Source organism: Sciurus vulgaris, assembly GCF_902686455.1.
Source record: "Sciurus vulgaris genome assembly, chromosome: 3".
Taxonomy (NCBI): Eukaryota; Metazoa; Chordata; class Mammalia; order Rodentia; family Sciuridae; genus Sciurus; species Sciurus vulgaris.
The window spans coordinates 107,715,805-107,743,408 of record NC_136463.1 but is presented as its reverse complement, the minus strand read 5'-3'; the positions used below and the strand labels follow the sequence as shown (position 1 = coordinate 107,743,408).

At 31.1% G+C, this 27,604-nt stretch overlaps 1 protein-coding gene across 9 annotated transcripts in view; it reads left to right on the top strand.

Annotated features, from left to right (window-relative positions):
* The window catches only part of PRPF40A (pre-mRNA processing factor 40 homolog A), a 52,550-nt gene that overhangs the window by 10,060 nt on the left and 14,886 nt on the right, over positions 1 to 27,604 (top strand). For 7 of the 9 annotated variants that reach the window (XM_079133282.1, XM_079133280.1, XM_079133279.1 and 4 more), the window contains 12 exons: positions 5,872 to 5,952; positions 6,856 to 6,886; positions 8,420 to 8,436; positions 17,607 to 17,717; positions 18,850 to 18,970; positions 19,202 to 19,255; positions 20,956 to 20,980; positions 22,014 to 22,385; positions 24,964 to 25,072; positions 25,685 to 25,749; positions 26,163 to 26,327; positions 27,102 to 27,210. In XM_079133282.1, coding sequence (XP_078989408.1) covers positions 5,872 to 5,952; positions 6,856 to 6,886; positions 8,420 to 8,436; positions 17,607 to 17,717; positions 18,850 to 18,970; positions 19,202 to 19,255; positions 20,956 to 20,980; positions 22,014 to 22,385; positions 24,964 to 25,072; positions 25,685 to 25,749; positions 26,163 to 26,327; positions 27,102 to 27,210 — 1,260 coding nt within the window. The remainder of the gene's footprint in view (positions 1 to 5,871; positions 5,953 to 6,855; positions 6,887 to 8,419; positions 8,437 to 17,606; positions 17,718 to 18,849; positions 18,971 to 19,201; positions 19,256 to 20,955; positions 20,981 to 22,013; positions 22,386 to 24,963; positions 25,073 to 25,684; positions 25,750 to 26,162; positions 26,328 to 27,101; positions 27,211 to 27,604) is intronic. The other 2 variants (XM_079133281.1, XM_079133278.1) reach the window with 1 other exon arrangement.

Genomic DNA, 27,604 nt, shown 5'->3' with positions numbered 1-27,604 from the left:
GAATTTAGGAAAGGATATAATGTGTTCATGTCCTTGTTAGAGTACTTGGGGCCCAAAAATCAGTTTGTTGTTTTAAAGTTTTCAATTCTTTATTCCTTAATTAAGACAGGACAATTTTTTGTGTGTCACCAGTTACAAGTTTAGACCTTTGTTTTTAAATAAGTCTGTGGTTCATTTTCATTGAGCTCTTAAATTTTTAATGTAACAGTGTGTAGGAAAAAATTTCAGTTCTGTCTGCATGTTTATATAAACTCTGTGAGATTCACTTATCTTGTTGAATGTGATTCTCTTAATTGTCCTGACAAAAATAGGCTAGCTAGATGAATATCCAACTTATAGATGGTAATAGTAAGATTCAGAGTTAAGTGAATTGTACAGAGCCAGCACTAATCTGGGATTGATGTGTATTTTCTGTTGAAGGTGATAAGTTTATAGTATTTACTAGATGTCTTTAAAGAAAATGAAATATCTAAAAGATAAATAAGGAATAGGTGAGGGAAGGGACAAAACAGAAACTTTCATTATATGAGCTGAAGAAGAGTATTGGTAATAATATACAGCTGACCTCCCTGTCTTTAGGTTCTTCACTCATAGATTCAAGCAGTCATCTATTAAAAGTACTCAAGAGAAAAAATTGCATCTATTGTGAACATGTATAGACTTTTTTCCTTGTTTTTATTCCCTAAACAGTACAGTAATAATTTGCCTAGCATTTACATTGTATTAGGTAGTATAAATAATCCAGATGTGATTTAAAGTATACATGAGGATGTGCATAGATTATATGCAAATACTATTCCTTTTTATGTAGGAGACTTGAGCATCTGGGTATTTTGGTATCCACTAGAGATCCTGGAATCAATCCACCATGGATACCAAAGAACACCTATAGCCATCATATCATTTATTCAGCATTGTACTAATTAGATAGGTATTATTTTTGCTTTTGTTGAGGAAATGGAAGTTTAGAGAGGTCAGGGTCAAATTATCTGAGGATCACACAGCTGGGATAAGAATTCTGACAATCTGACTTAAGAGTATACTTAATGATGTGCTAGGTTGCTTCTCTCTATAGTAGTACAAGATTATATAATTAATTGAGTTAACTTCCTCAGAGCCTAGATGGGTAAGTGTACATGGTCCTCTCTTTTCTGAGGGAAATTTGTTCCAAAATTCCAAGGGAGCCTGAAAAACCATTTCTGAAACGATATGTAGTACTGAACCCTGTATATATTGGGATTTGTTCTAAATGCCTTGCTGTGTTACTACACAGTACCAGAGTTAATCTGTCATTCTACATTGTGTGCCCTGGTACCTCCTTTGTATCTCACTGGGTTGTTACTGTGCAAAATAAAGATATCTGAACACAAATACAAGCACTATAATACCTTTATAGTTGATCTGATATCCAGACAGCTAAAGGGAAGAGAGTTTGGGGGTGGGCTCATAGCATGTACAATGTGTGTATGCTGAAAAACAATGCTTTACATCCCTGGCAGGTTGGAGTACTCCTCAAGATTTCATCATACTACTCAGAAGGTTACAAAACTGCAAAACTTGTGAATTATTTCTGGAATCTTCCATTTAGTATTTTCAGACTAATCTTTCAATGAAGATTGACCTTGGATAAGTGAAACTCTGGAAAGGAATCCCACAGAAAAGGATTGGAGGGACCTGCTGTATATCAGCAATTCTAAATTATATAGGTTGAAAGTGTTTAGTAAACTAATTTTAATTACAATTGTCTTATTAATGGTAAGGCTCTTTTGTGTGTTTCAGATATTATCTACCTTTTAATCTGTTTCTTAAAAAATGTGTTTTGAATTTATATTACTCTAGATGAAGAGGTAGTAAATTTAATGATTTTCCCACTTTAGGGTGCTAAAAGTCTGCTTTCAACAGGTATTTCTGTTTCTGGTTCAATGAATTCTTGATTCTATGTAAAGATTCCATTTTTGCATTTACATATGTATTTACTCAGTTTAGTGAACATAAGATAGTTTTTTGTTACTCGGGATTGAACCTGTGGCACTCTACCACGAAGCTACATCCCCAACCCTTCTTAAAAATATCTTATTTTGAGACAGGGTCCTTCTAAGTCACCCAGGCTGACCTCAGACTTGCAATCCTCCTGCCACAGCATCAGGAGTTGCTGGGATTATAGGTGTGCACCACTACTCAGGGAGATTGTTGTTTTTAAATACTGTGTTTATTAACCTCTTTAAGGTATATGCTTACCACATAGAATTTGACTTGAGCACAGTTAAAACAAACCAAGAGGTAAAAATCAAACTTACTTAAATTAGGTTATCAGTTTTCAACTAAAGGTTTGCAGCAGAAATGGTTTTAGCCAAATTTAGGGCATAGTATTTTTTTTAGTTGATTTTTCTATGAGGCTAGACAAAAGATAGATCAAGTCATTTGTGATCTTTTTCCAGCAGAAAAAACATTTAGGAAGTAATTATGAAAAAAAAAAATTGAATTTCTTACATGAAGATCTTCATTATTGTTTTCATAGCAGTAAAATTTGACAAAGTTTAGGTTTCACAAAATTTGTAACATTGGTAGTGCTTTTTATTGCTGTTCCTTTTATTTGCATTTTTAAAATACAGAATATGATGAAACATGCTCATTTAGACCTAACATAGAAACTCTTAAGAGTGACTGAACAGGTTATGTGGTACTCCCTGGTTTTTTGTTCATGTTTATTTTCCTCACAGTTGTGATTCTTCTGAAAATATCTTGATAAAATGGCTTTATAACTTGTTTCATTAAAAAGATAGGAAAGAGAAATATACATAGAAATTGTTTTGTATAGTGTATATACAAATGGTTGACCACTTATATCAAGTATAATATATCAATTATTTGTTTTTAAAAGGTGCCAAAGTCCTTAAAATTCAATTTTAATATTTTAGGAAATTTAGTTTACATCTCCTATGTCTTTTGCCTTCCCAAAACTCTCCGTCTCTGATGCTAACAACTAAAAATTTTAATTATGGTACTTTGCATATTTGCCAAAGTTGTATAAATGTAAATTTGTAAAGTAAGACATGCTTTGATTACATAGTGTGCTTCACGTTGCTAATACTAACTACCTCTCTGTAGTTTTATGAATGATGTAGTTTATGAAATCTTTTGAGGCATTAGAATAACAGCTAAGTTAAGAATTTTTTCTTCCAATCATTTTGAACACGCCATTTTCATTGAATTGCAAGCTGTTTTGTGTGGCAAAGCACTATTACTTTGTATGCCCCCAAGAAAGGGAAAGGAACATAACCTAATACAGAGTATAAAACACTGTACAGTTAAAGCTGAAACATCAAAGGGATTATATCCTCTGTATGAAGCAAGAAAGTATACCTACATGCAAAAAAGGACAGCAAAGAAACCTGAATGTCTCAACTTTGGTTATTGGGAAGATGGAAGCATAAATAACTTCTGAGGATTTAAACTATAAGGACAATCTCAGAAGCTTGCAGCCTGCATTTCCATTTTTGCTGTGATGTTGAAAAAAGAATTGATAACTTAGAAAAAATTTAATAATCTCTCATGATGCTGCCAGGTAACCAGCATAAGTCAACACAAATCCTCTGAAAGAATTCAACTTGTAAAACAGGAATTATAAAGTCTTCCTTCATATTTGGTGTATCCTAGAGTTAATAGAAATGGGAATCATACATTTTCAAAAAGTAGATTTCTTCAGACTTTGGTAAACAGACTTTCCTATGATGATCAAGCCTTTGTGAGCGTTCTAAATTTATTAAGTTCTTATAACTTTTCATATAAAATATTATATTTTGTGTACTAAGGTCTTTGGTTTTTCATGGTCACACATCACAATTTGTTTTAAAATTAATGATTTATTTTTACTTTTAGAAGATAAGTTGGATATAAGAATCTTACTAATAAGCTTACATGTTTGTCAGGTAAAACAAGCTTAACTGGTCTCTGCCTCCCAAAATGTTCAGAGATTTCTGAGGAGGAAGAATGTAGCTTTTTATTCAACCCTAAAGGAAAAATTTTCAGGTGTTTTAAAGTTTTAAGTGTGGGAAGGAAAGCAATGAAAGAAAGATTACTGTCAAATTATTTAATGGTTTTAAATATAATTTGCTGTAAATCTTATCTGCCTGCTCTGGTAAACTTAAACTCTTGTGCTATGTAGGACTTTTGTGATTTTTTTTTTTCTTTTGAGTGGGATTTGATCTTTGTGTTATGAAGTCAAAATCTTTCAGTTTGAAGTTACATTCATTTGTATGATCTACTGCTACCACGTGGGGAATGTTTTGTTGCACTGGGGAGTATTTTTTCCCTATTTTTTAAAATAACTTTCATTCTTAGGAGAAATTACTATTTTTCTCTTAGGTTTTCAAACTTGGATTTTTGAAATTAGCTTAGAATTCTAATTTTGGATATGGTACTAGCTTTGATTTTATATGTAGGCCATTTTGTGTAGTAGGCTGTTTCTCTGTTGCCCACCATGCTTCTGGGTTACTTTGCCAATAACCAGTTGCCTAATTTGATTTTCTTTGCATCAACCTAAAGCAAAATTGTAAAAGGATAATATTCGTTGGGAGGTGTGTGAACTGGGAGCAATCCTAGTTCTTTCTCACTTGCTGTATTTTTTTGTTTTTCCATTAAAGTGTACATTATATCTCTAATCTCTTAATCTGGTTATGAAGACTTGTGAGTTCTTGTATTTTCAAATCCTGTGGCTTTTTTTTTTTTTTTTTTTCCAGTACTATTTTGACTATATATTCCCAAGTAGGCCACTTATGTTGTTCTGGTCACAATTTCTTTTGGGAAATTCTTGTTTAATGATATTTATACAATATATTGATTGTTTCTTTATCCATTAATTCCATGGTAGTTCATTTTAGTGAGTATGTTATCATGTTTGCTTCATGAGTTGACTTTTACAAGTAATAAAATTCAGTGTGTGGTTGTTCTTGTCCAGCTGTAGTAGGTTTTAATTTATTTTTGATAGGAACATATAAATTAAAGCCTACTGTATGCTTATACTTTTCTGTTGTTCCTATTTATCAAATTGATCATTTAATTTGAAACCTGAATAACCAATTACTTGATCCAATTCCTGTGGCTATCATGTAATTTTTCTCCCTCTCCTGGTTTCCTTAAGTCCTTTTGAAATTTGTATTAAAATTATAATGTGGAATTATGTTAATATAGTGAGTATTGGGTCAAATGCCTTAGAAACTTATGTTAATCTTCATGATTTTTGTTCATGAGAAATAAAGATTAATTCATAAACTTTAATGGTAGTATTGGTACATGAGATTGAACTTTCCAACTAATATCTTCAAGTATAAGTATGTAGACTCTGTACAACAAAAACAAAAAAACAGAAACAAAAGGTTTTTTTTTTTTGTTTTTTGTTTTTTTTTTAGTAATTGCCTAGATGTTAAGCACCTTTGATCTAGTATTTTGTAAAGGACCAGATTGCTGTAAAATTCTTCAGTACAGATATTAAAAATCAAAAGTGAAAAATATGGAAAAAATTTTATCTTAGCTTCTCTTATTCCAAGGAAGAGAGAAAAACTTAACTTTTTAGTTAAAAAGTTGTTTAACTTTTTATTAAAACTGAAAAGAAATTAATACTAAGTTAGAGATAGTATGAGTCCATACTTTGAAATTTACTTGTGAAAACAATTTTGAATGTACATATAAATTACCACATGAGTATTAAAATAAATCATTGATGAAGTAAATCATTCATTCAACAAGCACTTACTAAGCATACTATGCATTTAGTATAGTTTGAGTGGTTTTATTCTTAAGTTGTGTACACTTTTTAAAGTCACATTAAGTGATTTGGTTTTTTATAGTAACCTTTTTTTACTTTTCTTTTAGATGCCTGGAATGATGTCTTCAGTAATGCCTGGAATGATGATGTCTCATATGTCTCAGGCTTCCATGCAACCTGCCTTACCGGTAATCTTATGAAAATAACTAATTTCTCTGATGTTTTGATTGACTACTTTTATGTATGAAATTATACATATGTATTACAGGCAATCTTTTTAGCTTTTTAATGTCTCCAGAGTACTAAAATGTAATCTAGGAATTGCAGTTGACTTTTAGGTCAAGTCTCTGTAGGCATCTACATTTTTCCCAGTGTTGATGCTGTACATCCTTAGTTATTAAATTCTGTATTAAGACCGGAATACTGAAAAATATCATTCGTGAATCAGAAGCATTTAAGTAGTCCGGTAGACGTTTACTTTACTAGGCATTTTTTTAAAGACTAAATATTTACTTACAGAGTGCTAATAAAAAATTGATACAGTACGATTAATACTAGATTTAGAAATCAAAATATTTAATTTGAAATCCACATTTCCTTGAGAATTCAATGGTAGCAAATCACTTAGAAAATCCATGAACAGCCTTAGTACCCCTATTGGGCATTATAATAATATATACATGAGTGTGAAATTCAAATTAGTTTAACCTTTTCATTTCCTAATAGTGTGGTAGTTGTAATGAATAGGTATGAGATACTCCCTTCAGGCCACATGTATTTCAGAATTCCAAATATTGAAAAGTAACATCATTTATACTATATATTATATAAAAATTTCCTGTGGGGTATGGAGTCCTGCTCTATAATTTCTAACATATTAATATAGTTAGTAAAACTTACACATTTTCACTCTGAGGTGGGATAAATAAGGACGTAAAGAGTTTCATGTTCATTCAGGGACAGTAATGGCTTTTGTTGCCATTGTGGCTTGAGAATCATACATAGTGGTCATTCACTGTGTGTCATGTATAAATTATAAAATGTAGTTTCAATAAGGCGAATGTTAGTAATTTCATTTTTCTTCTTAACAGCCAGGAGTAAATAGTATGGATGTAGCTGCAGGTATGTATACTATGTATGGGGCACTTCATTTGGAGAGGAGCAGCAGTATTACAATGAAGAATAAAAGCAGTTTCTCTTGGACTTTATGATTAGGAAATTATCATAGTTTTAAGTTAGGAATTCTGGACCAGACTTTAGCCTGCACATGTTTTTAAATATTGTAATTATTTTTGACATCTAAAGTCTAGGTTTTACATGAAGATTGAATTTATGTTGAAACATTGAATGATCTGAATTTCAGTGCCCCAAAATAGTCCAGTCCTGTCAACATAGTAAGTGTGATCCAAGAATATTTGTAGAATGAATGAACTCTGGTTGAGTCCATATTTGTACTTGGTAACATGGGAGTGAGTTAGCAGCTATACACATTAAATGTGGAATGTTTGCTCTCCTCCAGCTTCTGGGCTACTTCACATGATTTTTCTGTTTGCCCTTATTTATACTCACTGGAATTTATAATTTTCTTTTTCCTTTCTTTAACCAATATCTGATCATTTTGTTTTGTGAGGCTGTTATTTGTCTTAGTAGTGCTTCATTGTTCACTAATAGGTCATTTTCCACATAAGTTATCATGCCAGGTACTGAACTTTATCCCATGAAATATGTCAAAATATTCTTTGTTTTAAATGTTACTGGTTGAAACATGTTTAACATATACCATGTGTTTTCCTTCAGGCTTGTTATTGGTCATAATTCATGTATCAAAAATGTTTCAAAAAAAGTCATTACTTATTTAAACTAGAAAGATGTTCTGAAATACCTTGTACAGTTTTTAAGATCCTATTTAGTTATCTAGAGATGGGTACCATTACCCTAAGTAATCCCAAGAAATTATGTTAAAATTTCTTTTTAATTACTTTTGCTATGCTTTGGTTTTCCCATTGATGTCCATGTCCATAGTTATGTCTTTTGAGTTTTCCTAGTATGTGTGAACTTTGTTTTCTTTTTATTAAGTTAAATAGTTTCTAAAGTTACAGATTATTCATACTGTCAAATAACTGTAGCCAAAAGCCACATATAATTATTGAATATTTGAAAGGTGGCTAGTATATTTGAGGATCCAATTTTCAAAACTTTTAATGTAATCTTAATCAGTTTTAATTTAAACAGGAATGTGTGTGGGTAACAGCTACTGTATCATATAGCACAAGTGTCGAACCAAAGTAGTTGTTGACATTACCAGAAATCTAAAGCCTAGGATTAGAGGTCAGGGCATTTTTGTACTTTGGTAATAAATATAGCAAAGGAGAAGGAATTGAGATAAATACATATAATAGCAAGAGAAGAAGTAGAAGTCAAGGTATATACTTCTCATATTGGCTCTGAGTAAGTTTAGAGGTTGAAAATTCAAGTTATAAAAATGTGTTATACTACCAGAGTAATGTGTGGTAAGAGGGTAAACACATCAGTCATGTAGGACATATATACCATCTTTGAAAAAGAATATGGAGGAAAAAAATTATATAAATAGATACTGAAACTATTAAAGAGCATGATTTTTCACAGTAAATATTTTGTCTTTATTTTTTTTAGGCACAACATCTGGCGCAGTAAGTACTATTTAAACCTCTGTATTTATTTCATTGTATTTTTTAGGCTACTATATTAATCCTTATTTCTGTTCTAAAGATTATCTGCTGTATACTGATTCTTAATTTTCTAGGCCAAAAGTTGATAAGCGTATTTTAAAAAATCTAATTTTGATGGGATTTTTAAAGAAATCATGTCATTGTATTGTGTGGCTATAACAAAATACTGAAACTGGTGACTTTATAAAGGAAAGAAGTTGATATAGCTCACAGTTTCGAAAGCTGAAAATCCAGGATCAAGCCACCCAAATCTGTTCAAATCTGATGAGAGCCCTTTGAATATTTCACAAGTGACAGAAGTATTCACCTGGGGGAAGTGCAATGAGAAACAGAAAGTGATGGAAATGATCACATGGTAAAAAAAGAACGAAAGAAATGAAGCTGAAGGCTAAATGTCTATAGCAGTCCACTCAAAGTTACAAATTCAGTCTCCAAAAGCAAGAACTTCCTCCATGGAGAAAAAAAACATTAATTCTTCAGAAACTAATCACCTCTTAGAGGAACCATCTCCCAACATTGCCATATGATAGACAAGCTTCAGCAAGAACTTTAGTGAGGAGAAACCATATTCAATCCATATCAAACAAGAATCACATTTGTAAGTTTTTACAAGGATTTTAATTCTCTCCACAATTAGAAGGCAAGCATGGTATAATTATTAACCTTGTATTTTCAGGTAAGTATTACAGTTGAAGGCATTTTTTTTTTTTATATATAGAAATTTTTATATATGCTTGCTTCTTCTTATAAACCTAATATAGACTTTTTCTTTTATTTAACATGTTAATTTCTTTCTAATGTCAACTTGTCTAATACAGTTTATTTCTCTGTCTTTATCAGGGATTTTCTTTTTTTGCTATTCCTTACAGATAATCAAAGGAAGAGCTTATGTAAATAACAATATTTAATCATAACAATACTGAGAGGTAGCTGTTATTCCAGTTCTTTTTTTGTTTTATTGTTTGTTCGTTTCATTGGTTGGTTGTACGGACTGTTTGGATCCAACCGAGAGCCTCCTGCATGCTAAGCAGTGAGATACATACCCCCTCATTCCAATCCTGCATCTGTGAGGATATTCAGAAAACTTAAATTTATTGCAACTATGTTTTACATTTGGGGGGGGGTAATTTTTGAGAACCTTCTTTAAATACTTTTAAGGTATTCTTGTATCTTTGGCTTTTAAACAGTATTTACCTGGTGTTCATTTATTATGAGTACCTGCTTTTATTTTCAGGAAAAAAATAGTTTCATGTTTTTCCTGCTTATTTAAATAACATGGTTTACTGGAGGAAAACAAAGCACACGTAAGTTATAAAGAAGAAAATAAAGTTAACCCTGAATATTTCCAGCAGGAGAAAACCACCACAGTTAATACTTTATTCATAATCTCTTTGCACATATTGTGAGTTACAATGAAATACATGCCTCATGTCTGTATATGCATATATAATTTACCATAATTTTTTATTTTTTTTTTTAGTAATTGTAAATATATTTTTGTTTTATGTTTTTTGTTTCAAAGTTAATTGTGAAAATTTTGTGTCAATTCCCATCCTATAGATGAAATCATTTGAATTACTTTAGAAAGTATCCTTTGAGCTGGACATGGTGGCACTTGCCTATAATCCCAGCAGCTTAGGAGGCTGAGACAGGAGGATCAGTAGCTCAAGGCTAACCTCAGGAACTTAGTGAGGCCCTAAACAACTTAGTGAGACCTGTCTCAATAAAAAATGAAGAGCTGAGAGTGTAGCTAAGTGGTAAATTGCTCCTGGGTTAAATTCCCAGTACACAAAAAAATTTTTTTTAAAAGTATTCTTTGGCATAGTAATACATTAATTTATTTGACCTTTCACCTATTGATGAACAGCCAGTTTTGTCCTGAGATTTCTCCCCCACCCATAGACACACAAAAGTCTTTTCTTCACATCTAAGAAAGATTCCAGGAATAATGTTTTTGGGATGGAGTATATGTAACTCATGTTGTTTTTCAAGAAAAATATAAATTTTACATTTCTTATAAAAGTGTACTAGCATATCCTTTTCTCCAAAAATCCCTCATAGCAGTAATCATTACAAGTCATTTGAATTTGTTTAATGGATGTAAACTGATAGTTATTATTTGATTCCTTAATGAGATTGACCATTTTATTTGCTTCTTTAGTTTCTCTTCTCTTAACCTGTCCCCATCCTTTCCTGTTTTTCTCTTTGTTTATATTTTATCACTCATAGTGTCCTATACTTTCTTGGAAGATTTTTATTACTTTATTATTTTACTATTTAAGAGTTTGATTCTTCTGAAATGTTTATAAGATAGTCAGCTGTGTCAGTTGTCTATCAAACCATTATTTCTCATGTTTGAAATCTTTTTTGTTTTATATTCCCATATATTTTGGCATCTATTTCTGGATTTCCTTTTCCACTGTCTATTTCTGTTTGTGTTTTTCTAATGCAATATTATGTTTTCTCCAAATAAAATGACGCTACTTAATATTTTTTTAATCAAGAAAGTTTTTGTGGTTTTAAATGGTTTTCTTATGTATTTTCAGATACTAGCATTTGAATTCTCCTATACTCCTATAACTACACTTACCCACACATACTCAAAATATTTGATGTTTTCACCTGAGATGCTATTTAATTAATTTCAATTTTGGAAGAATTGATGAGGATCCAGGGGAACAAGATACAACTCCCAAGGGCAGGCCCCCAGTACGTCCTCCATACATGCACCACCATCCCAGTCACCACCTAGTATAGTAGTTTGTTCTAATTAGGATGGACTTTTTAGGATATACTCTCATAACCAAATCATTTCACCTCCTGCATCAGTGAAGGTGCTTTTGGGGGATACTTCACATCCAAACCATAACAGCTATCTTATTTATTTCTTTCTTGGTTACTGTGTTGCTGTTTTTCTAGCTTCTGGAGTTTACATATAATTTTACATAATTGATTCTTTTTTGTTTTTATTAAAAACACAAGTTTTTAATAAAACCAGTTCACTGGTTTTCAGATACCTTTTTTTTGGTAGTTTTGTTTTAGTATTTATGTTGCATATATTTTGACGTATATTGTAGTATACAGTGGTTCCCCTTCTCCATATACTCTGTGCTTCCCTTGGACTTCTGGCAACCATTAACTTTATACTGTCTCCAGTTTTGCGTTTTCCAGAATGTCATATAGTTGAAAACATATAGTATGTACCTATTTCAGAATTTAGTGACATGCATTTAAGTTTCCTCCCTGCCTTTTCATGCCTTGATAGCTCATTTGTTATTAACACTGAATGATATTTCATTGTCTAAATGTACCACAATTTAATTATCCATTAACCTACTGAAGAGCATCTTGGTAACTTCCAAGTTTTGGCAGTTGTGAGTAAAACTGCTGTAAACCTATATGTAGGTTTCAGTGTATACTTGAGTTGTAGCTCATTTGTATAAATGCCAAGGAGCTCCAATGTGGGATTATATACTACACGTATGTTTAATTTTTTTAAGAATCACCAAACTGTTTTCCAAAGTGACTATACTGTTCTGAGTTCCTGATTGCAATGAATGAGAGTTCATTCTCACCAGTGTTTGACTTTATCAGTGTTTAGGATTTGGTTGAGTTTAATAGGTATTTATCTTAACTTGCAGTTTCCTAGTTAGTTGTGATATGAAGCTTCTTTTCATGTGCTTATTTACTGAATAAGTGTCTTTGGTAAATGAGGCAGGGCCCTAGTACCACCTGTTTCTTCAGATCATTTGCCTGTTTTTTAAGTGGGTTGATTCCTTGTTCTTAAATTTTAAAATTTCTCTGTATTTTAGATATGAGATGTCTTTGACAGATATTTTCTCTTAGTCTCTGTGTCATGTCTTCTCAATCTCATTAGTATTTTGCAGAACAGAAATTTTTTAATGTTAATGAAAAATTAAATCTGTTTTTTTTCCCCTAGCCAGTCAACTTAGTTCATGGATTGTTATTGGGGGGTGGAGGGAGGTTATAAGCTATATTTTTTGTATTAGGATCAGAAAGCACAGGTCTGTAAGATTCTGTATTAAGACTTCATTTTATATTCTTATTCAAGGGTAGTTTTTAGAAATATTCTGTGTGCAAATAATTTAAAGTTATTTTGCTACACCTGTACCTTGGCATATCTTTGATCTGTTCGATCTACTTAAGGAAATGGGTAGGTTACAGTCTTACTGGAAAAGTTGTCCCTTTTCCCTGGTAGTTTTCTGTTGGTCTGTATATTTCAAGGCTGAATTACCATATGCATATGTGTTCAGGATGTTTTCTGAACTTTTCAGTATATTGTATCCTCCTTTTTCCGTTATAGTTTTTGCTTTAAATTCTATTTAGGTAGGACAAACAATTGTCCTATTTATTGTTATTTCTATTTTCATTATAAAAACTTATTGTAAATAGTGTTTTTTCTCATTTTTATTTGAAACTTATTACTGTTTATTCAATGATTTTTTGCTAATTTATAATTATTAACATTACCAGATTCCCCTATTAATTACAATAGCTTATCTTAACTAGATTTCACTTAAAATTTATGTAAACACACCTACACACACTCTTCAGGACATTGTTACTATTTTGAATTCTTGAGAACTCAATTTTCAGGGTGTGATTTTATTGTTACCAAGAATATTTAGGTTAGATTATATATTTTTGTTCATTTGGTTTGTTAACTGAAATAATTTTTTATAGATTTCCCAATATTAAACTACTCTTGCACTTATGTAAAAAGAATTCTGCTTGGTCAAAGTTTATACATTGCAAGGTGAAGATAACTTCACAAATATACTGCTTACTTTTTTAAATTTATAAGTAACATTTCCTACTTTTCTTGGTACTTTTTTAAATTGGAGAGTTTTTTTTATCCTTTTATCATCTGAAATAAGGCTACAACATTGCAGGTGTATTTTCTTCAAAAGTTACTTAGTGTGCTATGAAACCTTTTGGTTGGTTCCTTTTTGATAACTGAGATATTCAAGTAGTATGAGCTTTTGGGGGTGAATTTTGATAGTTCTCCAAGAAGTTACTTTCTTCACAATTTGAAATGTGTTTAAATCTCTTCTATGCCTGTGATTTTGTTCTCCCTCAATTATAGTGCTGTTTTTTGGGTTTTTTTTTTTTCTCTCTCTCTTTAATGTTCTTTAATTAGGGTAGTAAGATTTTTGTTGTTTTGTTTCATTTCTTCCTAAATAATGGTTGGGTTTAGCAATTTTTTTCCTTAGTTTCAGTGTATAAATTTAGTTCATACATTGTATCAATATGGATGTGTATAAAAATGCCTCTTACATATACATAGTTGAGTTTGAATATTGATTTCTTCATAACCTACTTTCTATTGTTTAGATTTTTCCTGAAGCTCAAAAATGTATTAATAATCTTGCAATTATTATATGTTTTTCTGATTCCAAGTTTTCTATACATTTCACTGATTTCTTTTTTCTGTATATATTTATGACCATGTCATTTGGTACAGTTTCTTAATCTTTTTACTCAACATTGTATCTTAGACATTTTTTCATTATATTAATAGGATACATTGATAGTATGAGTGGACCTTAATTGCTGTTTTTTAATAGGTGGATATTGATTTATCTCCAGTTTTTCACCATTCCTGTAGAGAACATCTTTACACATGTTCACAGTATTATCAATGGGACTTTGCACAGTCAAGTTTTAGGATTAGGAGATGGTTGGTTTCATTTTCAGTATTGATAAGAACTTCTTAATTCCCCTTCAGAGAATTTATATTAATTTTATTCCCAACAGAAACATAAATTATCCTTTTAACATTTTATATTAACGGTTCTCACTTGTGTCCCTTAATTTTCAGATACACTCCTAGAATAAACTTTGTTAAAAAAAATACTTATTTTTGATTGATTCCCATAACTGCCATCCTGTCTGATTTGGTAACAAAATAATTTGGGTAATGGTCTCATCTGTGGCAAAAGTGCATAATAATACAAAAGCTCCAATTTGAGGAATATCTTAATAACTTCTGTAATGCCCCAAAGACTCGAGTAAATTCCTGGCTTTGGATTTTGCAGAATGTTCATCCTAGTCACTATTGTTTTCCCCGATTCTGCAAGGTCAGACTTAAATCTTTTGTAGGGAGTGTGCGTATTATATTTGAGACTGGTTGTGATTAATAAAATAGTAATTTTGTAGAACAATAAGAATTTTTCTGTAATTAACATGTTTTCATTTGTCTTATGAATACACTATACTAATATAACCAGTATTGCTTAAAAACTATATGAATCTTATTTTGTTCTATGAGGGTAGTTTTAAGTTGCACATTAGATACTTTCAAAGAAAAGTTGTTACAAGTAAAAAAATAAATTTATCAGCTCATTTTTCTCACTCCAGGCTTAATTTTTGTATAAATGATATCTTGCATGTTATTAAAGATATCTATACATAATTGCTATTTCTCTTTGAAGTGACTGAGTAGTTCAAGTCTTCCTCCATAATACTATCTTAGCAGGGACAATATTATCATCAATTTAGTAGCTTTTTTTATATTAGTATGTTACTTTATTTTCTTATTCCTCTGTTTTCTCATCTGTAAATATAGGAACTACCTCATAGGGTTCTGAAAAGAATTAAATGAAAATTAATGTAAAACAACACAGGGCTTAGTACTAAGTACTTGATCAGGAATTTGTCCTTATGATAGAGATTTTCTATATAGACAGTATGCTTGAGGACAGTGTCAGTGCTGTTAAAATGTGCTCTTTAGAGCAAAATGTGATTGATTTGTTCTCTTGTAGTCTTATTTCCTAAGTTTCTGTGATCAAGTTATTAATTAGCCCTCTTAAACCTTTATTTTTTTACCTATAAAACGAAGATAGTGCGGGCCATATAGCCCATCTCGTAGAGTGCCCGCCTCTCATGCTGGAGACCTCGGTTCGAGTCCCCAGCCCTCTGGGATTATGGAAATAACAAACAAAGGCAAAATAAAACGTAGATAGTGGTTATACCTGTATTGTATTATACTTGTGGGATCTAAATAAAGTAATAGATAATGAATACCAAATTGATTACTATTTATTTTATTAACTTATGCACCACTCTTCTCTCCACGTTATTTGATCAACTGTACATCATTCCTTACGTACTTCATTATTTATCTTTTTATATATTCTGGTGAAATTTCTCTTTCCTTCATGCCCTTTAGCAAATGTGACTTGGAAAGTGTAAATGTATTTTGGGCACTTATAGTACACCAACCTGAATTTATATAGTAAAATTTCAAGATGCTACATATATATATATATATATATATACATACACACACACACACACACACACACACACACACAAACCCTTTATCTTAACACCATTTAATTTATGAAATAAAGCATTACTCATACAGGTGAGGTTTCCATACACTTGTCTCTGATTGCATTGCCTTTCGATGAAAAGATGTTAATGTAGGTAAATAACAGAAAACCAAATATTTTCTGGCACCTAGAAATTTTTCTGTGAATTCTGATGGCTATGAGCACTTTCTCTACATTTACACTAGTTCTCTTTTCAGATGTAATAGAAAATAAACTTTACTTCATCTCATTTAAATCATATGAAGTATTATTACTTCTTGGTTCTCTAGGTTGTAGCTAGGAGTAAAATGATTATGGCACTAAAATTGGAAAAACTCTATATCACATATGTTCAGCCACATTCCCAAAGCAGAAATTTAAAGTCAGTTAACTCTTAATAAAGTTGATTGTAGTGTGGGAAGCTTCATATGTATACAAAAGAAGACTGTTTTGCACTTACAATTTTTTAAAAGAAATGCCCTGGTGTGTCGGCACATGCCTGTAATCCTAGCAGCTGGGGAGGATGAGGCAGGAGGATCATAAGTTCAAAACCAGCCTTAGCAATGGAGTGAGACCCTAAGCAACTTGAGACTGTTTTAAAATAAATGAAAAGGTCTGGAGATGTGGCTCGGTTAGTTAAGTGATCCTGGGTTCAGTCCCTGGTGCCAACAATAAATAGCCAAATAAATTTTAAAGGTCAATACTTACCGTATTCTTGGTGCCATAGGATATTGTTTGGTATATAACAGACATGAGCACCTGATTAAAAAGGATTCTGTGAAGATTAAGTAATAAATACTTTGCCTGTTTTCCTTTTTATGTATGCATAAAAGTGATTATTTGATAATATGAAAGTCTACGAATCAGTTTTTCAATACATTTTGAGTACAATCTGATGGACAAAACTAGCATGTGATGATGTGAATGATTTTATTTTTGTTTCCTAGAGGAATGTACAATAATGTTTTAGATTGGAAAAAAAAATAGGTCATCTTGATATCCCTCCTTCAATGATGATCAAGTTTGTTACCATTTGAAAAACATGGTGTCCATAAGTGGACCCACTTCTTTAGATAGCATTCATTCATTCATTCATGATAACTTATAAAACTTTATGATCAAAGACTATTAATTCCTGAGATTTCATTAGCAAATTTTAGCAGGTTCTTTATAATTTTGTTTGATCCCTTATAAAAAGATTTTTTTATTCTATATCAATTTCACATAAAATTTTATATCACCCACCTTATGGTTTCATGGCATTTGTGTTCAATTTTATCCCTGTTAGATTTCATCTTCCTGATAGTTAACTCTGTCATCCAAAAGATTTTTTTTTTTCCAATTTTGAGAGCTGTATCCTTGTGCCATGCCCATTAAAATTTCTGTCCAGGTTGATATACTTATTCCTTGGATTAGAGTAGATGAAAATATGATCAATCCACTTGTTTAAAATAACATCTAGTTCATTTACTCTTATTCACTAGGTATAGATTTGGATTGTCTTATGTTCAGATGTTAAAATGTTTCTATTTTTAGTAGTCCTATCTTCGTAATTTTAAGAGAGGTCCTAAAACCTTCATTGATACGTGCTGCTTTTGAAGTACTTTTAAGATGTTCTTGTTTTCAGTTTTCTCCCTATTTCCATGGACAGATTTAATAATGACTTAAACTGAATTTGGCCATTTAAAAAGTTTAATTGTTTCACTACCTTGAAACTAAGGATGCATACTTATATTCACTGTCAGTGGCATTATTACATAATTTGTATCTTTTGTACTTTTTTTTTTTCTTCAGAAATCAATGTGGACTGAACATAAATCCCCTGATGGAAGGACTTACTACTATAATACTGAAACAAAACAGTCTACGTGGGAGAAACCAGACGATCTTAAAACACCTGCTGAGGTAAAGTTTGAGACTTAGAATCAGGAACCGTTAAGTAGACTGGGGCATGTTTTTTTAAGAATTTTGAATTTGGCTATCCAAAAGGCAGCACCATTTATAAGTCAGAAGAGTGTCTCAGAGAAGAGGGTTAATAGAGTCACACAAATCAACAAAAAGAGCAATAAAAATCATTTTTATATACTAGTTTTGCCCTTGTTTGGAAAGGTGATTCAAACAATAAATTGGAATGGGGGTGAAGACTATTTCTTTGCCCTTTATTTTTATAGTTTATATTTCAAATATTCTTCCTTTTCATAGTAAAACCTAAGTAATGACTTCTATTGAATTCTTAAAATTTCCAGAGGGATTGAGGTATTGGAGATGAAATTAAATTACCTACAAATACTTTATTTTCTTAGAGTAGTAAATTTTCTCTTTTCAGAAAATGCCCCTGAAATGCATTTTTAATTTTTTGTTGCATATTTTACCATTCATAATATATAGATAGAGCAGTAAAAGTTATGATTAGAGGATTAAACTCAGTAATTGTATTGCATGGGGTTTAATTAGAAACTCTTTAATAATATAGGAGTCAGTCTGGCACTTCCACCTGTGCTTAAGTTTTTTCCTTACCTGTTGGTATTCCTTTTTTACTTTTTTCTACTCCTAGTACAGAATTTAATTCATCGTGAAACTAAAATCTAAACTTGACTAAATCAAAATTTTCTTTTCCCCAAGTTGTATGGTTTTTCTACTTGGATAAGTTTTCAGAAGGCTTCTTGCTTATTAAATAGGGATAGTAATTTTTACCCATTGTAGGGTATAAATATTAGAGCACACAGAATTTGAAATTTTGAGTATTCCTGATTTTGAATCATATCCCTGCTCCTTAGTAGACATGTTAAACAAGTTACTTTCCCTCTCTGAGTAATAGTCTATAAATTTAAAATAATAGTCTAAATTTTGGAGCACACTGTGAGGATTAATTTAATAACATTGGTTTTCAAGTATTCGATAATTGATAGCTTATTACTATCAGAAGTTTTAGAATTACATAGGTTGATTATATTTAGTGAAAACAGCCATGGGAATGATCAAGTGATGTTGAATGTGTTGCTATTATCTGAAAGTTTTTTTTTTTTATCCTTTTTAGCAATTGTTATCTAAATGCCCCTGGAAGGAATACAAATCTGATTCTGGAAAACCTTACTATTATAATTCTCAAACAAAAGAATCCCGCTGGGCAAAACCTAAAGAACTTGAGGATCTTGAAGGTAAAACAGGAAAAAATAATATTTAATGTAAAATTGTTACATATATGTCATTCATTTTAAAAGAATCCTTCCAGAATAGGATTCTTCAAAGACTTTTTTTTTTTAATACAATGATTACTACGTATTAAAATGGTGTAACAGTTTTATGGGCTCTTATTTTCTTGTTGCTTTAGATCTCAGTTCTATAGATTTTAAATAGATTTTTATTTGATTTGATTCCACTGAAACTAGGATACCAGAATACCATTGTTGCTGGAGGTCTTATTACAAAATCAAACCTGCATGGTGAGCTGCTTTGATAATTCATTTTCATATTTAACAATTTTAGAATATATCAGTAATGTTCACTAACCATTATTGGATAAATCTGCAGTGAAATATCTCTAATTCAAAGAATTCCTTTCATTTAAGGGTTGTATTATAAATGAGCTTGTAGCTTTTAAAGAAATTTCATGGTTTTTTTTAGTCACGATTGAACAAGGATTTCACATAACAAAATTTCTAAATCCCACTGTGAATGTTGGTGCATACATGGAACATGTGATTTAACCATTTTATAGTAGATAGTTGAGAACCTTTAATATGTTTTCATTTTGTTAGTATATTGTCAGTTTACATTTAATGCTGATTTTGTTTTAACGTATCATTGTAAAATAGCATTGACAATGTTTATTATGGAAGAATCAAGGTAAACAAAAGATCACATTTCACTTATTGGAGAATTTTTCAACATACTCAACTACTCAGAATATACCCGGAATATCTAGGCATAATTACTACCTAATACAATTCCAAGGACTTAAAATTGCAGAAATCATGAATAAGAATTCAGAATTTATTTACTCTTTCTTGAAGTAGATTCTAGTGTTCTACACTAGACTAAAAGCAGTAAAGTAGGTAGCAATGTGGAATGACGTCTCAACAAAAGGTACATTAACCTTTTCCCATCTTACTGGTTTAGACCATTGCTATATCAGAAAATGTTAATTTGTATTAGCAGTGATAATCCTTTATTACATTTTCTTAGCTCTCTTTTAACAGATTTTCAGAAATATTTTCCTTAAAAGGACAGTAAGTTTTAAAAAATATTTTCATAAACAGTTACACAATATCATCATTTACTTGGAGCACCTCATTCCATAGTGATGGACTAAAAGATACCTTTGTTACTACCAATTAAAAATTGATTTTAGCTTGGCACAGTGACACATGCCTATAATCTCAACAACTTGGGAGGCTGAAGCAGGAGGATCATGAGTTCAAAGCCATCCTCAGCAAAAGCGAGGCGCTAAGCAACTCAGTGAGACCCTGTCTCTAAATAAAATACAAAATAGGACTGGGGATGTGGCTCAGTAGCCAGGCACCCCTGAGTTAAATCCCTGGTACCCAAAAAAAAAGATTGACTTTAACTAGAACAACAAGTAAAATCTTTAAAGCATAGATTAATTTACCTGTACTAGCATTAGTTAATAATAATGTTGTAGATAGGTAGGTTCCCATCTTATTCATTTATGGAGTATCAAGCTCATTTGTGATACAACCCTACTACAGATAGTTGGTGTGCTTAGCTATCTATCTACTTGTCAATGCTAGTATAAAAAGTATGCTGAAATTTCATCAGTTTGATTGCATTTTGGATTTAACTTTTTTTACAAAGTCAAACTACCCTAAGCGATTGGGAGAAACTACTGTTGTATTACAGAATTATGCAAATTGTCAGGAAATTTTTGCAAGTCCAACAGCCTTTGGGAAAATAGCAGCATAGTGTAAGCTGTCCTAATTACTGCTCTTTTTAAAATTTGTTTTCATTATTGTTGCTCTGAAACTGGAGCAAGCATTTGCTCTGTAAACGTGATTTTTATATTTTTATTTTTTTCAGATGGTAAATTAAATCCTACTTTATCATACTTTTTTTAAAGTTTGTTTTTAGAGATTATATTTAAAACTATACAGTACATAACTTTTCTTTTTTCCTTTTTATATAGCCATGATCAAAGCTGAAGAAAGCAGGTGAGCAATTTTGAAAGTAACAGTTTTTTCAAATTGGGTCTTTCCTATCATATCCTTGTTTTAGTTCTCAACTTGCTTTACAATATTAATATTATTTATCATGTTAGGCCTGATAGTTTAATGTCTTTGGAGGATTTTGCAGAAGGGAAGTTAGAAGTATATTTAGGAGGAGGGTTAGTTATAATTTGAACTGTATTTTTCATGAATTCAGAAGACTATTTTACAGTCAGCACAGAGGTGTATACCAGTAATCTCAGTGAATCAGGAGACTAAGGCAGGGGAATTCAAGGCCAGTCTTGACAGTTTAGCCAAGACCCTCTCTCAAAATTTTAATAAAGGGGGAGTGGAGCTAAGGATGTAGCTCACCCCTTGGTTCAATCCCCAGTACCAGGAAAAGCATAACAACAAAGAAGACTATGATAGCAAAGTCCAAAATTTGGTTTGAGTTCATGTGGGAGTGGATGACATACTTATGTATTTCCTCTATTGCAGTTTGCTTTTAAAGAGTGAAATGAAGAAACCATACAGTTGTTATAGAAATTTATAGTATAGGTCAAATTCCATGGTATTATAGAATCTAGTTAATTGGACATTTTATAAAATAATATCAGGCATTTGGAAAATGCATCCTCTTGCATGAATGCCTTATACACATTATGAATGTTTAATGAATTAAATCGAAGTAATGTGATAGTAGCCAGGCATAGAGGCATACATCTATAATCCCAGCTCAACTCTGGAGTCTGAGGCAGGAGGATCACTTAAGCCTACTAGTTCAAGGCTAGCCTTGAGATATCTCAACAATAGTGAGACATCATTTCAGAATACAAACTATCAAAGAAAAACGAAATTAACACCATGTCATTCTGTGATTTTAATCTAGTAGAATGGCTTATATAGCATCACTGGATTTTGGAGGGTTTTCAGTCATTTCTCTTGTTCACTTAATGTTATGATAATTTAAAAACTGGCTTTATTTAGCCTTGTACTTACAGTAATGAAATGACCAGTTTTCTCCTTTTTTAACATATAGCAAGCAAGAAGAGTGCACCACAACATCAGCAGCCCCAGTTCCTACAACAGAAATTCCCACTACAATGAGCACCATGGCTGCTGCAGAAGCTGCAGCGGCTGTTGTTGCAGCAGCAGCTGCAGCTGCAGCAGCTGCTGCTGCAGCCAATGCCAGTTCTTCCACTTCTACTACTAATACTGTCGGAACTGTTCCAGTTGTTCCTGAGCCTGAAGTTACTTCCATTGTTGCTACTGTTGTAGATAATGAAAATACAGTAACTATATCAACTGAGGAACAAGCACAACTTACTAATACCTCTGCTATTCAAGATCTGAGTGTTGAAGTATCCAGTAATACTGGAGAAGAAACATCTAAGCAGGAAACGGTAACTGAGTAAGTATAGTAACTTAATCAATACCAGACTTAATATAAGAAATTACCCATCTGGTTGTTTTTTTTTTAAGTAAAAAATTTTAAAAATTGTAAGTTTTTAGTTGATAAATATTGAGACTATACTTTGGGGGTGTTATGCCACCAAACTGTTGTAAAACTATTTCTCTGAAGTTTTAGGAGGTAGAGCTAATAGAGTGAGATAAAATTTCAAAGGAATGCATGATTCAGCATTTGGGTACAGTATTTGAAAACAAAATCAATACAAAATTTCTTGTTAACAGAAAACCAGCATTTTAAATAAATGGTATCAGAAATATTGATTTTTTTTTTTCCCCTTCCTATTGCCTCATTTGCCATTACAGCTCAGCATAGCACTGTGAGGGAAATATTTGATGTTAAACAAAGGAATTGACTGTATAAGCTGTGGAAGCCCTGCCAAATAGAATAGTGTTAAAATTGTTTTGTTTGTTATTTGATTATTGGTGGTATTGTGTTTTCAAGTTCGTGCAAATAAATTTTTAAAATACAAACATAAAAACCAAACAATAATAGAATAGAGGAAAGGAACGAGGGGGCAGCTGGGAGGAAGAGAGAAAGGGGAGAAATGCAGGGTAGTGATATTAGTCAAATTATATTATTACATTGTTTTCATATACAAATATGTAACAATAAAAATCCTAATAGCTTTGTTGAAAAATGCATAACCAATAAGATAAAAGATAAAGCAATTTATAAAGAAATTCAGTTGTCCAGGAAGCATATGAAAAAGTACTTAGCCATGATAATATGGAAACACATACCTAATAATGTTGACTATTTTCTACCACATAGGCAAAATCCAAGTAGACAGAAAAGCTTACAGCAGGGCAAACAATAAACTCTTGACTTAGTTATTTCAACTTTTTATTTTAAAGCAAAATTGTGTTTGCATTTGCTTGCACATCCTGTAGTCTAGTAATATTTTATATGACTAAGCTCTAAAACAGTAGTGAAGCTAAAAAAACTTCTAGGAGGTTCATGTGTATAAAAAGTTAACCAATATTTTATGATGAAAACATGATTATATATGTTAATATTTAAAATGTATTGCCTTCACCTTTCTCCCTTTTATTCTAAGTGTTCTTTTGTTTCTTGTGTGTTAGTTACTCAAAGTAAAAATAGTTTTATGTTTTTTTGATGTTGAGAAGATGAAAAAGAAATCTATATCTTTAGGCATAAAAAGTTAAATTAGCTTTTTGTTTATGTTTTTCTGATCTGTATATTTAAAATATGCATATATCTCTAAACCATATCTATCAGAAATATCTTCAATATCAATAAAGATATACACTTATTCATGTCAAACAATGGTTATTATTTTATGATTTACATAGGTATAAATTTAAGTGTCACCCCTGCTCATAGACATTTAGGCTTTTTTGGATATCATTTTTTGGGATATTTCCACGTTTAAATTTTTTTTTTTTTTTTTTTTTTTTTTGTTCATGTTATAATCATTTCTCTGTATCTGTGAGGGATTGATTCCAGGACCTTCAGATTTCAAAATCCACAAGTTTCTTATATAAATAATTATGGTATTTGCATGTAATCTATGCACATCCTCTTATAAATTTTAAATCATCTCTGTATTACTTATAGTACCTAATACAATGTAATTGTTACTTAATTATTGTATTGTTTAGGGAACAATGATAGAAAAAAAAATCTGTACTTGCTCAGTACTGATACCATTTTCTCCCACAAATATTTTCAGTCCATGGTCCATTGAATCTGTAGATGCAGAGGACTCAGTGTAATTACTTTTTTATAATATTAACAATTTCCTGCTTGATTTTCTTCCCAGAACCTTAGTATAATAAACTTGATTTTAATTACTGTTTAATAGATGTTTTTTACCTGATCATTTTTCACTGGGCTTTTTACAGTATGTTTTGACAATTGAAAATACATAAGTCTGCTAAGGTGAGACAACTTGATTCAGAGACCATATTTGTGAGATCAATATTTAGCAAACTTTTTCATAAAATATTAAAAGGTAAATATTTGGGGTTTTTACAGTCTTTGTCACAATGACTCAACTCTGCTGTGGTAACAAAAAAAATCAGCCATAAATAGTATATAAACTAACAAGCAGGTTTTCCCAGTAGAACCATATTTATAAAAACTAAGAGTGGATTGACCTTGGCTAATGGATCATAGTTTATCAACACTGATTTAGACTGATCTCTTTTTAAAATTTATGCACACTTACCCAGATGTCATTGTTATTAAGACACTAACATAAAACCATAAGCTTAATGCACCATTAAAAAGTATTAATCTGTAGACCAGTGCAGCTAGTGTTTTAGCACAGCGAAATGTTTTAATATGGTATTTGTACAGTGTAATAACTGAAGATTATTACAGAGAAACTAATGTTATTTCTCTGTCTTTAGACAAGTGTGGTTTCAGGGTTCTTACAGGAGTCTTTATTCAAAAATCATTAAATTTTAACTTATCTCTTAAACATTAAGTAACTTTTCTAAGTGATACATGTGTTTATTCAAATTACGAATAACATGTTTTAATTTCATTTTAGTTTTACTCCCAAAAAAGAGGAGGAAGAGAGCCAACCAGCAAAAAAAACATATACTTGGAATACAAAAGAAGAAGCAAAGCAAGCATTTAAAGAATTATTGAAAGAAAAGGTATTTTTATTAGTGATCTTTCTGTGACATTTAATAATTGCCTAGTAAATAAAAGTTAACCTTATTCATCTTAATGCCTTGATTGAAGATACTAATCTCATGAACTATTATAAATAGAAATAAACTAAATTTGTTTTTTGTTTGTTTGCAGTACTGGGGATTGAATCTAGGGGTGCTTTACCACTGAGCTATATTCTCAGCCTTTTAAAATTTTTTATTTTGAGACTGGATTTCACTAAGTTGCTGAGACTGACCTAAAACTTGGGATCCTCCTCCCTCAGCCTGTTGAGTCTCTAGGTTTATAAGCTGCACCACTATGCCCACCAACCTCAGTATTTTATTTAATTTGTATTTGTAATCATTGTTTATCTTTTCATTAGCATTAGAAAGCAATAGTACCTTGTTTAAATTTCAGTTCAATTTTTCTTTTAAGTTAATAGGTGAGTAGGTGTATTACATAGATTTTCGTTCAATAAGAAACTTTTGAACTTTTTCCAAACTCCTTTAAGGGTAGTACTTGACATTTGCAATGAATATTATGTTAGGTTTTCAGTTATATGACTTTTCTATACTTTATACTTATGGGAAATTTTAATTTTTCACTGTTTTCAGCGGGTACCATCCAATGCTTCATGGGAGCAAGCTATGAAAATGATCATTAATGATCCTCGATATAGGTAATACTTCAGTTTTTTATCTATTTTTGACTTTGAGCAAAGTAGGACTACCACATTTAAAATAAAAGTTGAGTAGAATTGTTTAGGGTCTTGCTAAGTTGTTGGGACTGGCTTTGGAAAATAGTACAACTTTTTAAACACCCCTTCTGTTGCTTTGGATACTGAAAGTAAATTTATTTAATGTATTGTACAAACCAAAAATCTTTTAGATTGGTCATAAAATTTGAGCACCTGCTACAAATGAAATTAGAATTATTTCAATACCAGAAATTACTTTCTCGAATTATTCCTTGTCTTTGGTAAATTAAGAATTTTTTAAAATTTATTCATGAAAACATTGTATTAATTTTTATCAGTGCATTATTTTGATTCTCCTGCCTTCATTTACTCTTCGTGGTATTTTTCTATTATAGTGCATTAGCAAAGTTGAGTGAGAAAAAGCAGGCCTTTAATGCCTATAAAGTCCAGACAGAGAAAGAGGAAAAAGAAGAAGCAAGATCAAAATACAAAGAGGCTAAGGAATCCTTCCAGCGTTTTCTTGAAAATCACGAGAAAATGACTTCCACAACCAGATATAAGTAAGATTCTTAATGATGTATGGAATGCGTTTACTGCAATGTTTTGTAATTATACTTTTTGCTCATTGTGGTAACTGATACAAAGTAGAGCTGTTAAATAAAGTCAGATGACTGTGAATGTGGCAGTTGTGTAAGCTACAAGATATAGCACTTTTGTGGAACTTGTAGCCTTAATTATCATTTAGGAATTGAAGAAAAGGGAAGAAAGACTGGGTTTAACAGTGAAGTTTTATTCCATTTTACTTATTTTTTAAAAATTGATATTTTTTATATTTGTGGATTAGAAATACACAATTTTTGTTAAGTAGGCATAGCATTTCTGAAAAAGTACATTTATATAGTATTCTCAATTTTATGTTGCTTTTTTATTTAACATTGTGGGTAATTAAGTATTAAAATTTCTGTAATAAATTTTTAAGCTTATTTTCCCTGTGTACTTCTTTCTTTAATATTGCAGAAAAATCTAGAGTGAACCTCTCCATGTTTCTTTTTAAGTAGTTATGTTTTATGTGTTGACTGATTTTAAACTCTTGAGGGCACCCTAAGTGACAGATTAAAGTATAGAGTTCAGAACATTACCTGAAAGGAATCATCCACTAATGAGAAATGGAGCATATGGTATTTTGTTCTAAACTATCATAAAGTTGTCCTTTAGAATATAGTTATGAACTTTGATGGAAAAGTGTTAATTTTAGTGGGTTTAAATTCAGTTTAAAATCAAAGTCATAAAATTTTTACAGTATAATGAAAAATACCATTTTTTTTAATGAATAGAAAGGCAGAGCAAATGTTTGGAGAGATGGAAGTCTGGAATGCAATATCAGAACGTGATCGTCTTGAAATCTACGAAGATGTTTTGTTCTTTCTGTCAAAAAAAGAAAAGGTATTATTTCTTCTTATTTAGTGTATTATAGAAAAAATTTATTCATTCTGATTATGAGTTATTTTATATCCATTTTGTTGAGTAGTTTATTCACTTTGTGTAGTGTGTCAGATCTAGTTATTAAAAGTTAAATTTAATTATAGAATGAATCACTCCTATAATAATAAGCTTCTTTATCCCCATTTCTCTGACATTATAGGTGCTGATGAAATTCTAGTAGGTACTGATTACTTGCCATTAATAGTCTGCCTTATTGAAAAATAAATTTGTTTTTTCTTAGTTCAAAAGTACTGTTTTCTTACTAATAATTCATTTATGGTTCTGTTGAAAGAATGACAATAATTGGCAGTTGTTTTTATTAAACTGAACTGGAAAGATAGTGTTTTAAAACACT